We start from the raw sequence: 19,909 nt of genomic DNA on the forward strand, positions 1-19,909 counted from the left end.
TGTACGTCATTCTCCATCTTCATTGCTTTCGCCGTAATTACTCGTCGTTGGCTTTGTTAAAATTATCTGAGAATTAGTTTATTTTGAGTCGTGGAGGTGAAATAAAGTACAATTATTGTGCGAAAATTAAAATTGTGTTGAAAGGTGAAAATTTAGCTAAATAAATATATATTTCTCTGTGAATAAAAAGAGCTGTGAAAAAGAAACTCGGCGAGTTACTTACTACTAAGAACAATTCTATAGCAAGAAGTCGTTCCTACTCATTAACGCCTTAAATGTCAGCGTATAAAATTCTTGATACGTATATGTACATATATATTTAAAAATGTATGTACATATATATTTGCACAATGTTAGTCGGTTCTAGATGTTGACTTACCCACCCACTCCCTATCGTAGCAATACTTTCCTTAAGCTAACTTATTTTTGTTATTGTGAATGTCTGAATGAAATCAACAAATTATAAATTTGTGCAATATATGAAATAAAATGAAATATATTTAATGTGGTTGTGTTTGTGAGCCAAATATGTCGAAGTGTTCAAGCAATACGAAAAGGTGAAAAATAAATTTTTAAAATGAAAAGAAGCTACAATTATTTATAAAAAAAATGTGTAAAACAGCAAAAATTTCTTGTATGAAAATTTTAAAAATTGTAAAAATTTACACAACCCCATATAGATATCTATGTACTTAAACTGTTACCGTGATCGCGTGTTAAATTCTGACCATATATTGCTACTGATATTATAAAGAATTAAAAATTATTTCTCCAATTATCTTGAATTCAATCAGTTTACCTAATTTTTTCTACAGGTTTATATTGAATGAAAAGTGATAGTTAAGAAATAAAAAAAATTATATAAGAAGCGACGTCGACGTGTTAGCAATCTGGCAGCGAAATGCTAGAATCGCCTAAATTCATAGATAATGACAACTATCAAGGCAGTCGGGCCTTCACTTGGTTGGCAGATATATGTGGCTTATCAGTAGACTTGGTAAGTATGGGCTTTGAGATGAAAATGATGAAAGCTATTATTATTTATTATGTACTATTTTCTTGATGTACAACCTGTAGATATACCTGTAAACTCTACACAGTGAAACAAGAAACTAGTTCTTGAAAGGCCGCATTGCCATTGAATTATGTACCTCCTTATCAGTAATTATGCTATGCATGCGATGTTTATTGCTGACATCTATAGATGTGATTGAGCAGTGGTATTCATGCTCTAAACTTGATATACTTATCTAGGTTTACTATTTTACGCTTGCTTAAATGATGCTATATTAACATATGGTAGCAAATTGAAAGACTTAGGAACATAATTTCGATGACAATTGTTCAGATTATCCACTTTATTTAACACTTTGACCTCTTCCTTGCAATAATGTTGCATGAATAATTATAAAAAAATATAACAAATAAAAGATTTGGATGGGTAATGCCGAACGGAGTCATGTTGTGCACGTACCGGTGACGATGATGTATGACGAATTACATAGGAACTCCATGCCTGTTTCAAAGTTACAAACATTACTCTATAGCGTTCTCATGTCTGTTACTTTGAGGGTCGTTAGATACTCGGAGATCACACTCACATTCGCAGCCGCTTTTGTGGGCCCTCTCAAGAGTACATTCACATTTATTATATATGTATACGATTGTGTCAGCTAACATTGCAAAAATATGGGAAATGGAGGTGATAGAATATATACGTATGTATGTACATATGTACATATATCTAAAGAAATTATTGCTGTCACTAGCAATGAGATGTGCGCCACCCCCAGCTACAAATCTGCCCGCATTGTTTGTCACACTAAGGTGCTTCTCGGTGTCGATGATCTAAACTGCACCTTATTTGTGTGTATATTTGTTTTTATTTCACTTTCCATGCTTCTATTTTTATACGCGGTTTGCCATGAAGAATGCATACGCTCACAATTTTATACTTACATATGTACATATACATATGTATGCGTATGTAACAACAGATGTACATTCTTTCCATTTATATCTAACCAAAGATTTGAATAATTTTGTTAGCATCACTGTTGTAACATATTACCCACGATGCAAATCTTCGTTCACCTACTAATAATTTAACTAACTTATTGCTTTGTCAGCTGCATACTTTGTCTGATTGTGTAATTTTTTTATCATTTGCGCAGCTTGTAGACAGTTGTGTACTACTTGCTAGCTTCAATTTGTGAATTTGGCACTTCGAGTTCGAAGTTATGGCCTTTCGCCCACAGGCATTTGTACTAAATTATCGTAAAATTACATTTAATTTTGCTGAATTATTGTTAAGCAAAGAAGAAGAGTATTTCTATTAAATAATGAAATGAAATCATGGCGACAATGGTAAATTCCTTTGAAAATATTAAGATACGTATTCAAATCACACTCTTGATTACTTGCAACTTTGTGAAAAGTTCGTTTTTCGGTATTCATTTTTCTTATGCGATAATAGGATATTTAAATAATTTTTGATTTGAGGATGTTGTATTGCTTTGAGGCAAAATGTACGGGTAGTAATCAACAGGTGGTGCCAGGTTCAGCTGCTGTATGGTGAACGATAAGAACGTCTCAACCAAGTTCCCAGGGTTTCTGTCAAGTCACTATCGATATGTGTGTCCTGATGAAGCACTCATTCTTCTCCCTATTTATAGAAAATTATATATCCCGAACGTTACAAAAATTTAAGTCCTTTTTGACTCCATTTTGAAAAATGTAAAGCCACTGAATTGTGGCGAGTAATTTAGAAGAATTAGTCCTCAACTATATTAAAATAATGTATAATACAGCAAGCCTTTTTTTGGGTAAATTTTAGAACAGCATACCCCGATTATTACAAATGTTTTCATTTTTTTTATTATAAAACAATTTCCGAATTGTATACAAAGGCTTATGATTTTATTTGATTAAGTCTGATGTCATAAATGTTTGAAATATGTGCATACACACATACGAATGTACATATGTACATACACATACGTACATATATACATAAATTAAAAAATTAATAAATTGCGCAGCTATTGATCAAGGTCTCTCTTCAAAAGGTTCCAACCGATTTCCACATTACACATACACATACAAATAGACGCTTAGTTAGATTTACCTTCAAAAGGAATTATATTTTTACAAAATTCAAAACAACGATTACATATGTTCATATGTATCATACATACTCACATGCATAAATATGTATATGAAAAAGTAATTGTCTTGCCTAGAACTTGTTTACGGCAGTACCGCACATGTGTATGGACAATTATGTATGGATTCCGACCATTTACATCTATACATATGTACATATTTCCGACTGACCATATTAAGTGTGGATTTATTGAAATCAGCATCTAATTTTGCGATCATCGCCGAAATGGCTGAGCATTATTCTTTATTGCAACGATCCAAAGAATTTCTTAATTGCTTGGATGCGCAATTATTAACTGATCATTATACCCTGAACAGGGTATATTAAGTTTGTCACGAAGTGTGTAACACCCAGAAGAAAGCGTCGGAGACCCTATAAAGTATATACATATATAAATGATCAGTATGTTGAGATGAGTCGATTTAGCCATGTCCGTCTGTCTGTATATACATATACGAACTAGTCCCTCATTTTTTAAGACATCGTTTTGAAATTTTGCAAGCGTCATTTTCTCTTCAAGAAGCTGCTATTTGTCGGAACTGCCGATAACATATAGCTGCCATTCAAACTGAAAGATCGGAATCAAGTTCTTGTAAGGAAAACTTTCAGATATAACAATGTATCTTCACAAAAGTTGGCACAGTTTATTTTCTAAGATAATAATGTAATATACGAAGAAATTGTTCAGATCGGCTTACTATAGCATATATGTAGCTTCCATACAAACTGTACACATAGCTACTAAAAGAAATGCACCTGTGAAGGTAGGGTTACCAGATGTACTGATTTTTAGACCCCCGTACTGATATACTGATTTTTCAATGAAGTGTACTGATTTTTGGCGCAAACGCCTTTTTTCGCAAATTTATCCAATTTTATTGGATACACACACGCGCATTCGATAAACGCACCGAACGATTTATAAGCGGATGAAAAGAGACAAAATATATCGATCTTTATCGAGACTTTCGATACTGTTATTCAATATCAACCTTTACTTTCACACAGCAAGACTCGATGGCTTAGTTTAAAAAGCATTAAAAGCTTACCTTTTATCAATCGAAAAACCTGCAAATGTATGGAAAATTTAATTTCTGATGATTTGGCTGAAAGCTATCTTTTGTTTGTCCACTAATTTATGTTAATTTTTCAATGTAAAATAGCATCAATAGAAAGCGAAGGCAAAAGTGTTCTTTAAATTAATTTAATCATTGAATCCGATGCTAATTCCTTGCGCGAGAGAATCAAGCACAAGTTTTTGCCTTGATTTCCATGAAAGAACCGTCAGTGTTTATCAGGAAGCTCTTGAATACTTGTTGAAATGGACTTCATCTTTGTCAATTAAAAGTTTTCCAATGGTTGAAATTTGATCGCACATCACAAGAGGTTCGATATGAAGAAGTTGTGCAAACAATGCAATTTCTTGAATCAAAAAATGTTCATATCCATGAAGAGAAGATAATTGATCAATTGGTGAATTTGAACAATTTTATAGAAAAGAAAAAAGAGAAAGACGAAGATTCTATAAAATTTTTTTCACAAACTTCAAATTACCAGATTTGTGCATTTTTTAAAGAAAATTCAAACATTGATTCCTTTTCTGAAATTTTGAAAATTGCGCAGTATTCTTCTATTCCCGGACATAATGCTAATTGTGAAAGAATTTTCTCTCTGATCAATTTCTAATGGAGTGATGAACGCCATCGTCTCCTTGTTGAAAATGTTCGCAACATGATTGTCACTAAATATATAGTAATTATAAGAACATGCCATGCAACGATTTCCATAAGTATATAATGAAAATTGAAAATGTTGATATGCTAAAAGCAATCGGCAGTGCCAAAAAATATGACCAAAAAAAATGTAAATTTTTCGATGCTGGAAGATAAATAAATTCTACCCATTTGAGACGCTGGAATTTGTGATCCATCTGTACCCTGCTCCTTTTCCTTTTACTTTTTTTTTTTTTGCTTTTTTGATGGAGACGCTTTTTCGCTGGACCGATCTGGTAACCCTATGTGAAGGGTATATTAGCTTCGGTGCAGCCGAAGTTAACGTTTTTTCTTGTTTCATTTTGCATTGGAAGTATTACGTTAGACTAACCATCAATTGAAAGTTTAGCAAATATGATATCCTCATATAGTGTCGTACAAAACATTTTCAAAAAAAATTGGATCCTGCATCTTTACCTCTAATTTTCTGAGGTCTCACAATTTGTCTCATAGGTTTGTATAAAAATATTATATATTTATGACATAAATGTGCGATCAATGCGCTTTTTAACAATTTCGTGACGCTTTTTTGAACATTTGAAGTACGAACCCCTAAATTTTATTTGCATTTCTTTCTCACCACATGGCTTTACGGATAATTTCTATAGATGAACCGATTTCTTGTATTATGAATACGATGAACCGCCGTACCATACCAGAAGCAGAAAAGCATCCACAGTCCATAAGCCATTGGCTTTTACGTTTATTATTTAACTTTATGTTTTTAGGGTTGGAAGAGTATTACATTTTTTTCTTCTTTATGTTAAATGTTTTTTTTGTTTACTTTAAATGTTCAGTCGATCTATTATTATCTTTCTAAAACCCTGCTCTCCAATCTCTTAACTAAATACATACGTTATGTATATACACCCTGCTTAGAAAGAATCGGGGTATTCTTCATTTAAATCTCCCGTTTATATGGAAAACAGGTTAATTTTTTTCCTAGGTTGGTACAACTGTCCTTAATTACGATGCCAAAAATTAGCGCGATCTGTCAACCAGCGTGCTTACAGCAGCTGTTTATGTCATTCGACCTCAGCTCTCGCGTCGAATTTGTTTTGACGTCTTCAATTAACTCAAAACGGTTTCCCCGGAGCGGTTCTTTGAGTTTCAAGAATAGCCAGAAGTCACATGGAGCTAAATCAGGTGAATACGGTGCTTGCTCAATGCTATTTGTTGAGTGTTTGGTCAAAATTTAACACAATACGTTAAACATTTTTGTAAAATTCGACAAACACTACTGAAGTCGACTGACATAAACAGCTGCTGTAAACACACTGGTTGACAAATCGTGCCCCAGGAAAAAAAATGTTGCAATACTTTGCCTGCAAATAATAAAAATCTTTGTGAGTTCCAGCAAAATTAGATTGTTTCCATATAACACTAGCACAACTTAAGCCGTATTTCATTGTCTCCCAACAATTTGCCTTAAATACCAAAGTCACAAGTAACTTCAACTTGAAAACAATCTTTTGTGCCCTCTGTTGTGCGTAATACTCGTAAAATAATAACAATGTCTGTTCGTTCTGCCATTATTCGCAGTGTTTGCAAAAAGTGACTAAATTATGTAACTATACTTGACATATGTATCATACATGAACCGAATCGCTTGCTTGGCTAAAATTTAAATTGCAGACAATAGTAATCGTCTGCTCGCATATTTAAATCCACTTTCCTCGTAGTCCTCAAGGCTCATTCATGATTGCGAATCGCTTCTTTTAAAAGAGTGGCGTGACTGGGTAGTTGTTGTGACTTCCCCTTCATTTTGGCTCTGCCAAAATTATCACCAATTTTTAATTCGTTGAGAAGTATTCATTTAGTTCTAAGAGCTTAGCACGCTCATAATAACGCCGTCTGTCCGCTTTTGAGTTTTCTATATAAGTATTAAAAGCTCGGGGAAAAACCTATTGAATTGCAAATATATTTTTATTTTCTTGGCATTGGCAAGAAAGTAACTCTGTCTATAAAATGTATATAGCTCCATATGAACCTAAGACCGAACAGCTGGCTTAAATTTTTTGTTTTTTTCGCAAGACCACTTCCATTTGCACATAGTGATTACCCACTTCGGTCGTATTTTTCATCGCCTCCCAATGTAATTTGTTAGAACACCCTCAAAGTGTGTGTGCGGCGCGTCAAACTCTAATTAGAACAGTTGGCTGGTAAACTCGCACTCGAATAACTGACCCACTTAGCAAATATAGTTAAACACTTGCAACTTTTTATGAACGAGTAGGCACACATTCCACATTTTCCAAATTCGATTGCTACAATTAAGCGGCCTGTTTGGAGAAGTGGCTAGTGCCGCGTTGGTAGCCCAGCTGAGCTGGCCGGTCAAGCGAGACGAAAGCACCTGTTGAAGTGGTTTTGCGGTTTTTACTGCCGTGCTATTGCATAGAAAGACACTGAGTTTCATTTGTTCACTATACAATGAGTGAGTGAATTTATGGATGGACTTATGGATGGCAAGCCTGTATTAACCCTTTGGCAGCGTGCTAAAATTGTTAAAATGTTTTACTTTTGATTGTCAGACTGTCAATCATATCTTTCAGTTTACTTTCAGTAAATTATAATAAATAACAAGTAAGGAAGGGCTAAGTTCCGGTGTCACCGAACATTTTATACTCTCGCATGATAAAGTGATAATCGAGATTTCATTATACGTCATTTACATATTTTTCAAATACCGTATTTTTGTAAAGTTTTATTCCGCTATCATCTTTGGTTCCTAATGTATATACTCGTATTATACAGAAAAGGCATCAGATGGAATTCAAAATAGCGTTATATTGGAAGAAGGCGTGGTTGTGAACCGATTTCACCCATATTTCGTACATGTCATCAGGGTGTTAAGAAAATATTACATACCGAATTTCATTAAAATCGGTCCAGTAGTTCCTGAGATATGGTTTTTGGTCCATAAGTGGGCGACGCCACGCCCATTTTCAATTTTTAAAAAAAGCCTGGGTGCAGCTTCCTTCTGCAATTTCTTCCGTAAAATTTAGTGTTTCTGACGTTTTTTGTTAGCCGGTTAACGCACTTTTAGTGATTTTAAACATAACCTTTGTATGGGAGGTGGGCGTGGTTATTATCCGATTTCTTCCATTTTTGAACTGTATATGTAAATGCCTGAAGAAAACGACTCTGTAGAGTTTGGTTGACATAGCTATAGTAGTTTCCGAGATATGTACAAAAAACTTAGTAGGGGGCGGGGCCACGCCTACTTTTCCAAAAAAATTGCGTCCACATATGCCCCTCCCTAATGCGATCCTTTGTGCCAAATTTCACTTTAATATCTTTATTTATGGCTTAGTTATGACACTTTATAGGTTTTCGGTTTCCGCCATTTTGTGGGCGTGGCAGTGGGCCGATTTTGCCCATCTTCGAACTTAACCTTCTTATGGAGCCAAGGAATACGTGTACCAAGTTTCATCATGATATCTCAATTTTTACTCAAGTTACAGCTTGCACGGACGGACAGACGGACGGACGGACAGACAGACATCCGGATTTCGACTCTACTTGTCACCCTGATCACTTTGGTATATGTATATAATCCTATCTTTTAGTTTTAGGACTTACAAACAACCGTTATGTGAACAAAACTATAATACTCTCCTTAGCAACATTGTTGCGAGAGTATAAAAATACAAAGTAAGAAGAGCATTCACTCCAATATTAATGTTTGGGATTGTGGGAGGAGGCCAGCTGATCACTGTCAACAGTCAAGCATAACTATATACATATCTACATATTTATACGAAAGCAGAGATGTGTGCGAGGAATGCTAATGTTGTCGCCTCGCAGAATGCTAGTATGTTAGAAAGAAGCTCATGTGTGTGGTTGCCGTCAACAGAGTTGGATCACTTCAATGTCATGCACGTAAAATTGGGCCTTTGGTTAAACGTGTCAGACCAGTTTTGTCAACTCTTTACTTACGTAGGTACATATAAGTTCAAACATACATAGTTATTCACATATCGAAGTTCTAATTAAAATGAAAACTCGGCTACATTAATAAAATGGCTGATTGAGTTTTTTCAAATTTGACTCCTGGATAATTATCTTTTATTATAACCTCTTATATTTAAGAAGAAGCATTATTTTATGTTTCTACAACTTTTTTTCCGTTTTTATACCCTTATCAGGTGCTGGCTTAGAAAACATGTTTAGTTAACGAGATTTCTTCACGAAATTTGGCATGTATTTTTGTCCAAGGTAACGGTACAATTTCCGAACAAATATAGATCGAGCTACTTTGTAATATAGCTGTCATTCAAACTGATTGACCGAAATCAAGGTTTGGTATGGAAACAATTATTTTGTTTAATGTGGTTTTGTCAATGAAATATTTCTCACTTCACGTTCAAAGCCATTCGTTTGTAATTTAATTACTCTGCCTTGTTTGTTTTGCTAATTTTTTGTCATGGCTTCACTGCATTTGCTTACATCATCGTCACCGTCATGCATGTTGGACGAATATTCGTCATATTTGCATACGTAAATAGTCTTTTTTCAATTTATTTTTGCAAAGAACACTGACTAATCAATTATTTGTTAAAATTCAATTGGCTTTCGCTAGAAGTGGCAGCCCTTAATGTATAATTTGAATTAACGCAGCTGATTGATTTGCCTTGTCCTTCTCTTTAACCAATAATAATGTTCATCAATAATGTTCTGGCTCGATATTCACTACAAATATTAGAGCTGGAAATAAGTCATTAGTCAAGTCTAATATGTATGCATATATCTACATATGTACATATGTACCTATATAGCCATCTAATCGCAAAATAATTAGTCCGTGTGCTATTTAAATGAAAGGGTTTTATTTCGCAATTAAAAGTGACGAATCAAAATATATTAAGATTTACAGTAATGTAAAAACCATAAACGTAAAACAAGTAAGGAAGCGGCTTAGTTCCGGTGTAGCCGAATATATCATAGTCTTGCCACTTTACACGATCAAAGCCGGGGCATATGGTTTGTTAGATTTTATTCATTTTGGGTACAAAGATACACTGTCTTTAGAAAAGTATGCTCTCTCAATTTCACTAAAATGTATGTAATCATCTGAGTCAACTGAAAGTTCGAAAATTTTAAAAATGTCGATCTCGGCTTCTTTAACGCTATAATTTTTTAAACAATGTCGGTCGCTATAATCCTTATAGTGACACTTCTATGACGAGAACATTAAACATTCTTCGGTTCAGCAGTTGACTGACCAACCAGAATGTATGTGCGGCGTTTTCAAACAGCGTTCAATGTGCAAAAATAGCACATAATTTAAATATTAGTTTTTTTCCAACTAAAAAAGTGCGAGGAATCACTTAAAGGCGATGATTATTAAACGAAGTCGAGCGCTTTTGAAGGCCAATCATTTTTAGTTGGATATCTCTAAGCAATACTAGGCAAATTTAAGTAAGTATGAGTATAGGTGAGTGCGTCCCAAGTGCATTCGAAGAGCTAGCTGAGTAATTGTAATTGCATAAATTAATAATAGCAAAGAGGTGGTAATACGAATACTAAACATATTTATTTATTTACTGAAAAGCTTACTTTAATTTCACAATTCCTTAAGCCCACTGGCGATCACTTTTCAACGAGAAAATAAAAAAAATCTAGCCGGAATACACAAGTATGTTCTATTTTAGGTTAAGAAGTGCTTCAAAGCAGATTGAAAATTCGTATCCATGTAAATACAAAATGTAGTAAATATAAATCCGTTATTTTTCTAGTAGATGGGCCTATATCTCGCATTGTAACTACAAGCTCTACACGGTATTCAAAAACTTCTCAGACAGTGACTAGTGTTTATGATCTCGATGATCAGGTGCGATTTTGGTTTCGGTAATTTTTATGTCCGCACCTGCCACTATCTGGTGATTACTGTCTGTTCTTGCGAAAGGTGTTGCGGGTAAAAAATTCGCCTCAAGAGAATCTTGTTGAAATGGACTTATCCAGTTTAACCTTTAACTTGTTTTGGCTTTAACCTTTCAGCTAGTTCCGCCTTTTTGTTTGAGTTAGTTCCAGTTAACCAATCCCTCCGGTTATAGCTTTCACTGATACATCAATTGGATTTCGCCAATAATAATGAATTACCAACTTTTTCCCCAAGACAGCTGCTGCTAGTTCATGTGACTGTCGGCAACAGCTCTCCAAATGCCATAAAATGGTTCAGATTTGACAGCTATTCTCTCGCTTCCTGCCTGCTGCGCACTTCCCAAACACATGCAGCTTTGTAGAGCGCCATAAGAAGAGTACATGCATACACATACAAACATACGAGTGCATAAATATTTATAAAAAGTTACATGTACCGCCTTCGCCTTCGCGGCGAGCACGAGCTGGTTGCATGCTAAATTGGCACCAAAATTGGTTTTACATAAAATATCAGAAAATGAAATTCCTTTGCCTTCTGCCCTTTTCTCTTTCTGCAAAATTGCTCATTGAAGATTTTCCGTTATGAAACACTTGGTTATCGTGTAAAAGAGTTTTGGTGCTCGTAAAGTGTATTTAAAAAACTTCGATGGATTAAGAATTTTATTCTTGAGAGCTCACACTTTCAGGGTGACGGAGTCATCCGCTTTCAATGGAACTTCGAATCTCGACTTTCTACTTTCATGATACTGAAATTGCGCAAATATTTTGAAAATTTTAGGAATTCAGGTGAAAAGCGAACAATTCATTCATTGTTCTCTTCCCTTCACATTGTCAGGCCTCTAACATTTATATTGCAACACTAAAAAGTTTTCCATTCACTTTCGCGCTTTGCACTTTTTATTATTAATTGTCGCTCTACCGTATATGTTCACACATATAGTATATGTATGTATGTACATATATGCACACGGGAATGAAATGCAGATGAGAATCTCGAACTGCGCCTACAATTGCGCTCCTCCTCCCTCTCCCTGGCTATTGTTGTTCGATTTGCTTTTATAGAGTCACGTTGTGATTGTGTGCATTTATGTATGTGTGCGTCGACTAGCCGGGGTAAAAGGGGGCCAAGCCCTCTCCCATCGCCTTAATAGCTAGAAAAGTACAGCGAGCGAATATGTAATGTGCGGCGATCGACATCTTCAAATTCAATATTTGCTCTTGTATTGTCTGTTCATATGTACATACTTATGTACATATGTATGTAGTAGTAAAGTGTTATCAGCTTCACAAGCCTTAATTGAATGTACGCTTTCTCATTTACATGTGTATTTACCATACATGATAGTTTCGCACTTAGGTATTTATGAATTATCTCTCATATTATACGTTGTATTATTATTCGTTCACAAGTTCGATCATTCGAATTAAAAAAATATACAAATTTTGTAAAATAAGATCAAAACACGCGTCAGAAACGTTTCTATAGCTGTGGCAGACATAAACTCTTCATTAATTAGCTCGAACAAATTTTTGAAGAAAACAATTAATAATAACCTTCCGGTTACGGTTTTTTGGCTGTAATTTTTTTAAAAAATGAAAAACTTTGATTCTGCATGTGGATTATTTTTATTTGGTCTTTTAAATTTTTTTACATCAAGTCGAGAATATGATATCATGTAAATGGCCGCCGCCACAGTTGATTGTCATTTGAGCCCTCTTTATGGCATTTTCCATCACTTTGGCCAGAACTTCCGGCGATAGGACCTCACATTCTTGACGCATATTCTCTTTAAGAGCTGCAAGAGTCTGAGGCTTGTTGACATAAACCCGCGACTTCAATAAGCCCAATAAAAGAAGTCTGGAGCGCACACCATACAGTGACTTTGAGCGGGTGTAATGGCTCTTCGTGGGTTACACGTGGATTTTCAGTGCCCCAGACGCGTAAATTTTGCTTATTTACGTACTCGCTAAGATGGAAATGGGCCTCATCACACACGATTATTTTTAATGAAAAATCATCTTCCTCTTGGTGGTGATTAAAGATGGCTTGAGTGTTAGACGCGATTGGGGGTCAGCAGCTAACAGCTGATGCACCGTCTGGACTTTGTACGGAAACATCTTCAAATCTCCTACCAATATTCGCTGTAAACACCTGGTCGATGTCGACGGCGCCTCCATGACATCATTTTGCCACGCCTGGAAGCATCTCGTGTTGTGCCAGTCTCTTCAAGGCGAGCGGCTAAACATCGCAGTTTTTCACCAGTAGGCGTCGGACCGCCAGGAAATCTGCGACGAAGTTCACGTTGTGCCGAAGTCACCGACCGATTATTGGTCAAATTAATAGTCACCAATAACCCGCGTTCTGGAGCAGTTTATAGTTTATAGCATCTTCTGATAGGAGGATTACTTTTGCGCCACTCTGTACAACAATTAACGGTACATCTGCTATAAATATAGATTTTTTTAAACTGAAACTGAGCCCAATAATAAATGTTTCGATGGTTATCCCACTTTTTTCACAAGCAACTATCTTACTTACTGGCTATACTTCATTCACACCTGAAGTTTTATAGACGAAAACATATGGAGTATAATCGGGATAACCCTCTTGACATTAAAACGTCATGCAAATTTAAACATTTTTCTCTGAAGAGCGTATACAATATATACATATGTATATTGCGGATTATCGCAAAAGTGGCTTGGGTTCTAATATGTACTATATGTACATACATATGTATATATATTGTTCGCTGCCGTTTTGTATTTGGCTGATAACGAAACCTCCGAATGAGTTTTCTCTTTGTTTTGATGACCACATCTATATTGGTATTTGGGGTGGCGTGATGTGCCACCAACAAATGCGCACACAAATATGCATGCTTACAAACACAGACATGCATATGCGATTGTAAATGTGTAAGTAAGAATGAAAACAAATTATTCAACAATTAAATTTAGAAATAAAGTTTCTGTGCAAACTTTTGATCTAAATAAGCAATCCCCCTTCCCTCCCTCTAGGCTCGTAGTTTAATCAAGAGTTATTCGATTCAATTATTATCGCTATCAGACAAGTTTATTTATATAATTGATGATAACTGTGTGTATTAGCGGTATCGCATACTTCTGATTTCGTTTCCGGTCGCGTATTCTATTTATCACTCCCTTTGTCATGATCTTGAAATGAGGGCACAGGTTACTGTATCTAAGCAAGTGATCATGTGATTCAAAGTGATCTTGGAGAATCGGAAATCATATTGTGTAAACTTTCATTTTTAATAAAGAAGTAAGGAGACATATTTTATAAGAATATCTTGAGGTAAGAATCGAACAGAACAAGTTTTTCGTTGGGCTAAATTCATCTCATTACTTTCTGATGAGTGTTTACGTATTTAACACAGTTCTAGCAGAAATAAGAAATATGAATATGAAATATGCGTCCGAAATTCCCTTCCGCCGCGGGGATGATAACCCCACCAGTTATCATATTTATTTCTAGAATCATTGAAAATTTGCTTCTTATCGCATGCGACTAACTGATCGCTATCATTTTATAGCCATGACATCCATTTACTTGAGTTAATAAGTAATTGAGCATCACCAGTACCAGTAAGAATACAGACACACTCCTGATTAAAATGGATTTCAAACTAAAATACCGACATGTATTCTACCGAAGCACTAAACGAGAATTCTACTGATTAAGAATTATGATCCTGAGCGTGTTCGTCGCCGGAGGCCTAAGGCCGTAGGGCCTCGATCGAACAACGCCACCTTTTCTTGATTTGTCGGTGTTTAGATTTGTCGGAATTCTAAATTTCAATATTTTATTGTCGGCATTTCGTTTTACACCCGGAATTATTTAATTGGGTCTAGTTATTTCCTTCTAGACCATTATTGTCTTGTCTTATACTCGAAATATTTGACAATTATGTTGTCCATAGATAAATGTATTTATTTGAAAATGACCCACGTACATATATTCCCATTACATTTTTCTATTAATTTCACTAAAAAATGTTTACTATAAACTAATAAATTAATTTTTTGTTGACAATTTGCAAGCTGTCCTCTGCTTTTTCTCGGCTCAAAAGAATTACAAGTACGTCACAAGATGGCGGTTGGCGTAATCGCGTATTCTATCATTCTTGGCTTGTTATAAAACTTTACGCAACTCTTTTTATTTATTGGATTCAGTGAAGTTCCATTTTTGGCGGAGTTTCACGATTATGTGCGTGGATATGTGTGTTCGATATTGGAGTGAATGACCGAAAAGTCCACTCATGGTTTTAATTTGGACTTTGAAAAGTACAGTTGGTTCATTTACAGTTAAATTCAATGTTAACATACCCTCATAAATATAAAGCGCACTTACAGTTTTAATTTTACTTTATTATGCTTTATTTATTTGCGGTAATTTGCTAAATTGTTAATCTACTTTTGCATTTTATGATCTATTCGACGGCAAACAATTCAGCAAACAGCTCTCCACCAATTTTTGAGTCCCCAAGTCCAACGCCCCATTAATTAGAATATATGTATGCGTATACCGACAGGTGATAATTACAATGTATTTTCTTTGATTTTTGCAGGTTAACTTTTTAATATGTCAAATCGGCGCACTTTTTCTGGCCTCTCTGTTCCGCTCGATTCTGCATCCTTCCAGGGTATCGGCCCATGTGCGACACATTTTCGCGTTAACCGTGGGCTTGGCATTTGGCTATTTCTGCTTTGGTCCACAAGCCATACATATTGCAGGACTTCCATCTGTATGCTACATTGTGATACGTACGCAGGATCCGCGGGTGGTGCAGCGGTAAGGATATATGCATGAACCTTATTTCGTCAACATCAAGTGCTAAATATTTACATTTATCTGCATTTGCTTTACAAATTTACATTTAAATTATTAACTACTGCTCTCTTACTAATGCAATTCCCTGTATATTTGCAGAAATGTCATGCTCGTCGCCATGACATACCTGTTGTGCATCCATCTGATTAGGCAGATCTACGATTATGGCTCCTACTCGCTGGACATCACCGGTCCGCTAATGATAATTACACAAAAAGTAACAAGCTTAGCGTTCAGCATACACGACGGCTTTGTGCGTCAGCATAAGGTGAGTGTGAAAAACTGGCAAACTTCGACAAAGCAATAAGTAGGCACTAACGGCACGATGAGTGGCAGCCAATGGCGTTAGCAGTAGCGCGTGAGTTTGGCTACAGGGGTGGAGAACCTGCGAAAATTTAGTCTCCTTTAGTGATATTTTTATGAATAATACCGCCTATGATTTCACATGTTTATTTGTTTAGTAATTTCAACTACTAATTTGCTTTTCAATTGCAGGACCTCACAAAAGCACAACAATATCACGCCATTTATAAGGTTCCCTCGGCGCTCGAATATTTCTCATATGTGTTACACTTTCAAGGGTTATTGGCGGGCCCATTGGTATTCTACAAAGACTACATTGAGTTTGTTGAAGGCTACAACCTCCTAAAGCGACCATCAACCAATGTGAGTAGAACAAGCACGCACGCATTTGGAATGCATGCAAATTTTGTATATATGCATGGTGTACGTCAATTGAATAATATTATTGTTCGAACTTACGTTTTGTTCGGTGAAATTTGGTGAGTGCCAACGACTACTGTAGTAACGATGGTGAAAAGTTCTTGACAAAAATTGTCTATTTTACTCAAAATATTGCAAACTTTTTTGTAGTTACAAGCAGGTTAAAAAGTTCGTATATTATAAAAACAATACTCATTCCTCGGTAGAATTACCATTTTAATATTTTCCTTTGATTGGTGACCCTCAAGCAAGCCTTTTCATGGTATTAGCAGCCCTTTTCTCCACAAAATGGTGTCCTTTAATGTACGGAATTCTTTTTCATCCTTTTTTATATCAAAACTTGTGCACTCAGAATGCTATACCTCGCGATCCAATATTATGACACGTGTCCTTTGAGGGTTAGGTCTAACTAGCAATCATATACATATATTTAATTCTGGAGACTATCAAATAAACGACATGGGGTTTTTAGACTGTCTGGTAAATAGTATCCCATTATCTTTTGATATGTTCGGATTTCATGTCCAACGTATCGTAATGTATAATACTCACAATGCCTCGTATCTACATGTTAATCTAATGTCATTTGGATACTCTTGAAAATATTCAATTTCGGTAAGAACTTATTTTGCCGAAAATACTGACCACTACTGAAGACGTTTTAAAATTTTCACATTTCTGCATATCTATCTGTCTGTAGACATATAATCTTATTACAAAGCTTTCTACATTTGTGCGCACATCTTGTGATTATTCATATGTTTCCATTTTCCTTCTTATTGCACAGGGCAATTTAGATAATGGCAAATCAGAGTTGGTGTTGGAGCCCTCCCCCGTCAAGGCGGTCATCAAGAAGGTCATCGGCAGTATGGTGTGTGCATTTATATTTATGAAATTCGTGAAAATGTATCCCGTTAAGAACATGAAGGAGGATGACTTTGTAAATACCAGCTCAATGGCGTACAAATTTTGGTATGCCATGATGGCCACATCATGCATACGCTTTAAGTATTATCACGCATGGCTACTAGCCGATGCCATTTGCAATAATTCGGGTCTGGGTTTCACCGGATACGATAAGGATGGCAACTCCAAATGGGACTTAATATCGAATATTAATGTGCTCGGATTTGAGGTATGTTTTGGGCATCACTTGCTGCAACGAAAGTACTAATCTTCCTTTCTTTGCAGTTTGCCACAAATATGCGCGACGCTATCAACAATTGGAACTGCGGCACAAATCGTTGGTTGCGCACCATTGTTTATGAGCGTGTGCCGAGGAAATACGGTACTGTATTAACATTCGCTTTGAGCGCGGTCTGGCACGGTTTCTATCCTGGTTACTATGTGACATTCGCCACCGGTGCGCTGATGGTAACTGCTGCGCGCGTGGTAAGTGCCTTAGCTAATTTCTGTGTCAAGCAGCATTATGAAAAGCGTTTTCATTTTCGTAGGCTCGTCGTATGTTCCGTCATCGCTTCCAGCGCACTCAATTCACGCGTATGTTCTATGACATACTCACATGCCTAACTACTCGCCTAGTAATGGGTTATGCAACATTCCCATTTGTTCTGCTTGAATTCATGGTAAGTTCGAGAAGAAAGCTCTATGTACATGTAGGTATGTACTTCAAAACACAAAAAAAACATGCAACTGTAAATATTACAATTCTGAAAATACACCTTCATGGTCAGGACGTTAAAATTTATTTGAGATCAAATTTTTTTTTAATGAAAACAATTCGGTAAATATATATAACCGAAATAAAATATAGTATCTTGTTGTCCAAAGAAAAGAAAGTTCATAATTTCGCGAAACTGAAAAGGTCAAATGAAAAGTTATTCGATATTGAAATCATCCTTCATTATTATCCGATACCTTTTGAATTCAATTTATCCGAAGCAGTTGATAATAAGCGTTTGTCCATTCTATACGCATCATACCTTAATACCTCACATAACTAATGAAATAATTTCTTTTCTGCTTCTCTCACTCTCACTACAGGGCAGCATTAGATTGTACCTGAAATATTATTTATGTTTCCATATAGCTGCACTGGTTACCATTTTTATTTTACCCAAATACATACGCGGCGAACAACGCCGAGAACGCACCCCACAAAAACTACAAAACCCAAGTGAAGAAGATATCAAGTCCAACCACTTCAGCACCGTCTCATTGCCGGCGGCAAACACAGCTGTACAGGACGTTCTTAATGACATCTCAGCGAAAATACCTCAAGGCAATAGTAACGATCTCAACGACGACTATGAAAACCTCAGTGCTCCAGCGACAAAGTCGAACCTCAATGCACCACAACCGGCACCGCTGCTACCCACCGTAGCGTGCGCACGCGAAGCGGTCAGTGTGAAGCACGAAGAGTGCGAAATGGACCAATTAGGCAATAAGATCAAGGAAAAGATCGGAACGGAGACAAAGAACATTGAAGAATTCATTGATAAGACTGTAGCGGAAACTGTTAGCGGCATCGTTGAGTTGAAAAACGATTTGATGCGCAATCGCGACTTTCCCACAATACCCATATCACAAGATGGCCTACGCAAACGTGTTGGAATCGGTGCAAATGTGACAACAGGAAGCGGCGGCAGCGGCAGCGGCAGCGGCAGCGGGAACGAGACTATTGACAAGCTAGTAAACGGTGTCGAAGAGAGTGGCGCTTTTTTGAAGAAAGAAATCGAAGTGATCAATGCGGTGGTGCAACAAGCAAACGTCTTGCCAGCAGTGCTGAGCAATGGACATGCTAAATAGTAATAAATGCCAACAACATTTAAAGACAAGTGGTGGAGCTGACCGGAAACAAAGGCGGCGACGAAAACCACGAGAAGGGTGGTGAACGAAATTCAAGCTATTGACAGCGGCAAAGGGAAAGTAAAATATTTATGATCAACAGAGAGAAGAGAAGTTTCCAACAACAATCGCATGAAAAGAGTTTAAAATGGCAATTTTAAAATCCAAAGGACTTTTATACTGAAGCAGGCAAAATAATCGTAAACGGGAGTAAAGCACATCACGGAAAAACACCATACACACGCACGCACACGCAAGCACACAGGAATATTAAGCACAACATTTACAACAACAACTTGCATAAATACATATTACACATTTGAATGTGAAAAAACTTACTTTAACTTTACAAAGGAAATTGTTTCAGAATTGCATTGTGAGCATTTCAAAATTGTCATTACATTGTTTGTATCCATTAATATCCGTACTGTTATTTGCACATTGAACAAAGCTTAAAAATACTTCAAAATACATTTTTATTAATCCATTTACCCGGTATTTTCCTCTTTTATTTTGTTATTTTTATTATTTTCAAATTGGAAAACTTAAAGACATTTCATTAAGCAATATGAAATTAAATCCCAAACAAATATAGTTTATAACTAATTCTCAAAGAATATTTCCCACCCAACACACAGCACTAAGTCGAACAAGAAAATTAGGGCAAAACTGTTGTTATATTGTATTACCAAAGTGGTTAGC

General features: G+C 36.0%; 1 protein-coding gene across 2 annotated transcripts; it reads left to right on the plus strand.

Annotated features, from left to right (window-relative positions):
- The first annotated feature begins 49 nt into the window (after positions 1 to 49).
- LOC120772337 (lysophospholipid acyltransferase 1) lies at positions 50 to 19,698 on the plus strand. Of its 2 annotated transcripts, none has more exons than XM_040100882.1 (9): positions 50 to 144; positions 816 to 997; positions 15,414 to 15,637; positions 15,776 to 15,944; positions 16,172 to 16,342; positions 17,187 to 17,534; positions 17,591 to 17,791; positions 17,854 to 17,985; positions 18,404 to 19,698. In XM_040100882.1, exons 2-9 carry the CDS (start codon positions 902 to 904, stop codon positions 19,166 to 19,168), a joined length of 2,106 nt encoding a protein of 701 aa, XP_039956816.1. In that variant the 5' UTR covers positions 50 to 144; positions 816 to 901; the 3' UTR covers positions 19,169 to 19,698. The 2 variants fall into 2 exon arrangements, with proteins under 2 accessions (XP_039956816.1, XP_039956817.1); XM_040100883.1 differs by lacking the exon at positions 50 to 144 and adding an exon at positions 486 to 557.
- The last annotated feature ends 211 nt before the right edge of the window (positions 19,699 to 19,909 follow it).

This window comes from Bactrocera tryoni, chromosome 3 (assembly GCF_016617805.1).
Source record: "Bactrocera tryoni isolate S06 chromosome 3, CSIRO_BtryS06_freeze2, whole genome shotgun sequence".
Taxonomy (NCBI): Eukaryota; Metazoa; Arthropoda; class Insecta; order Diptera; family Tephritidae; genus Bactrocera; species Bactrocera tryoni.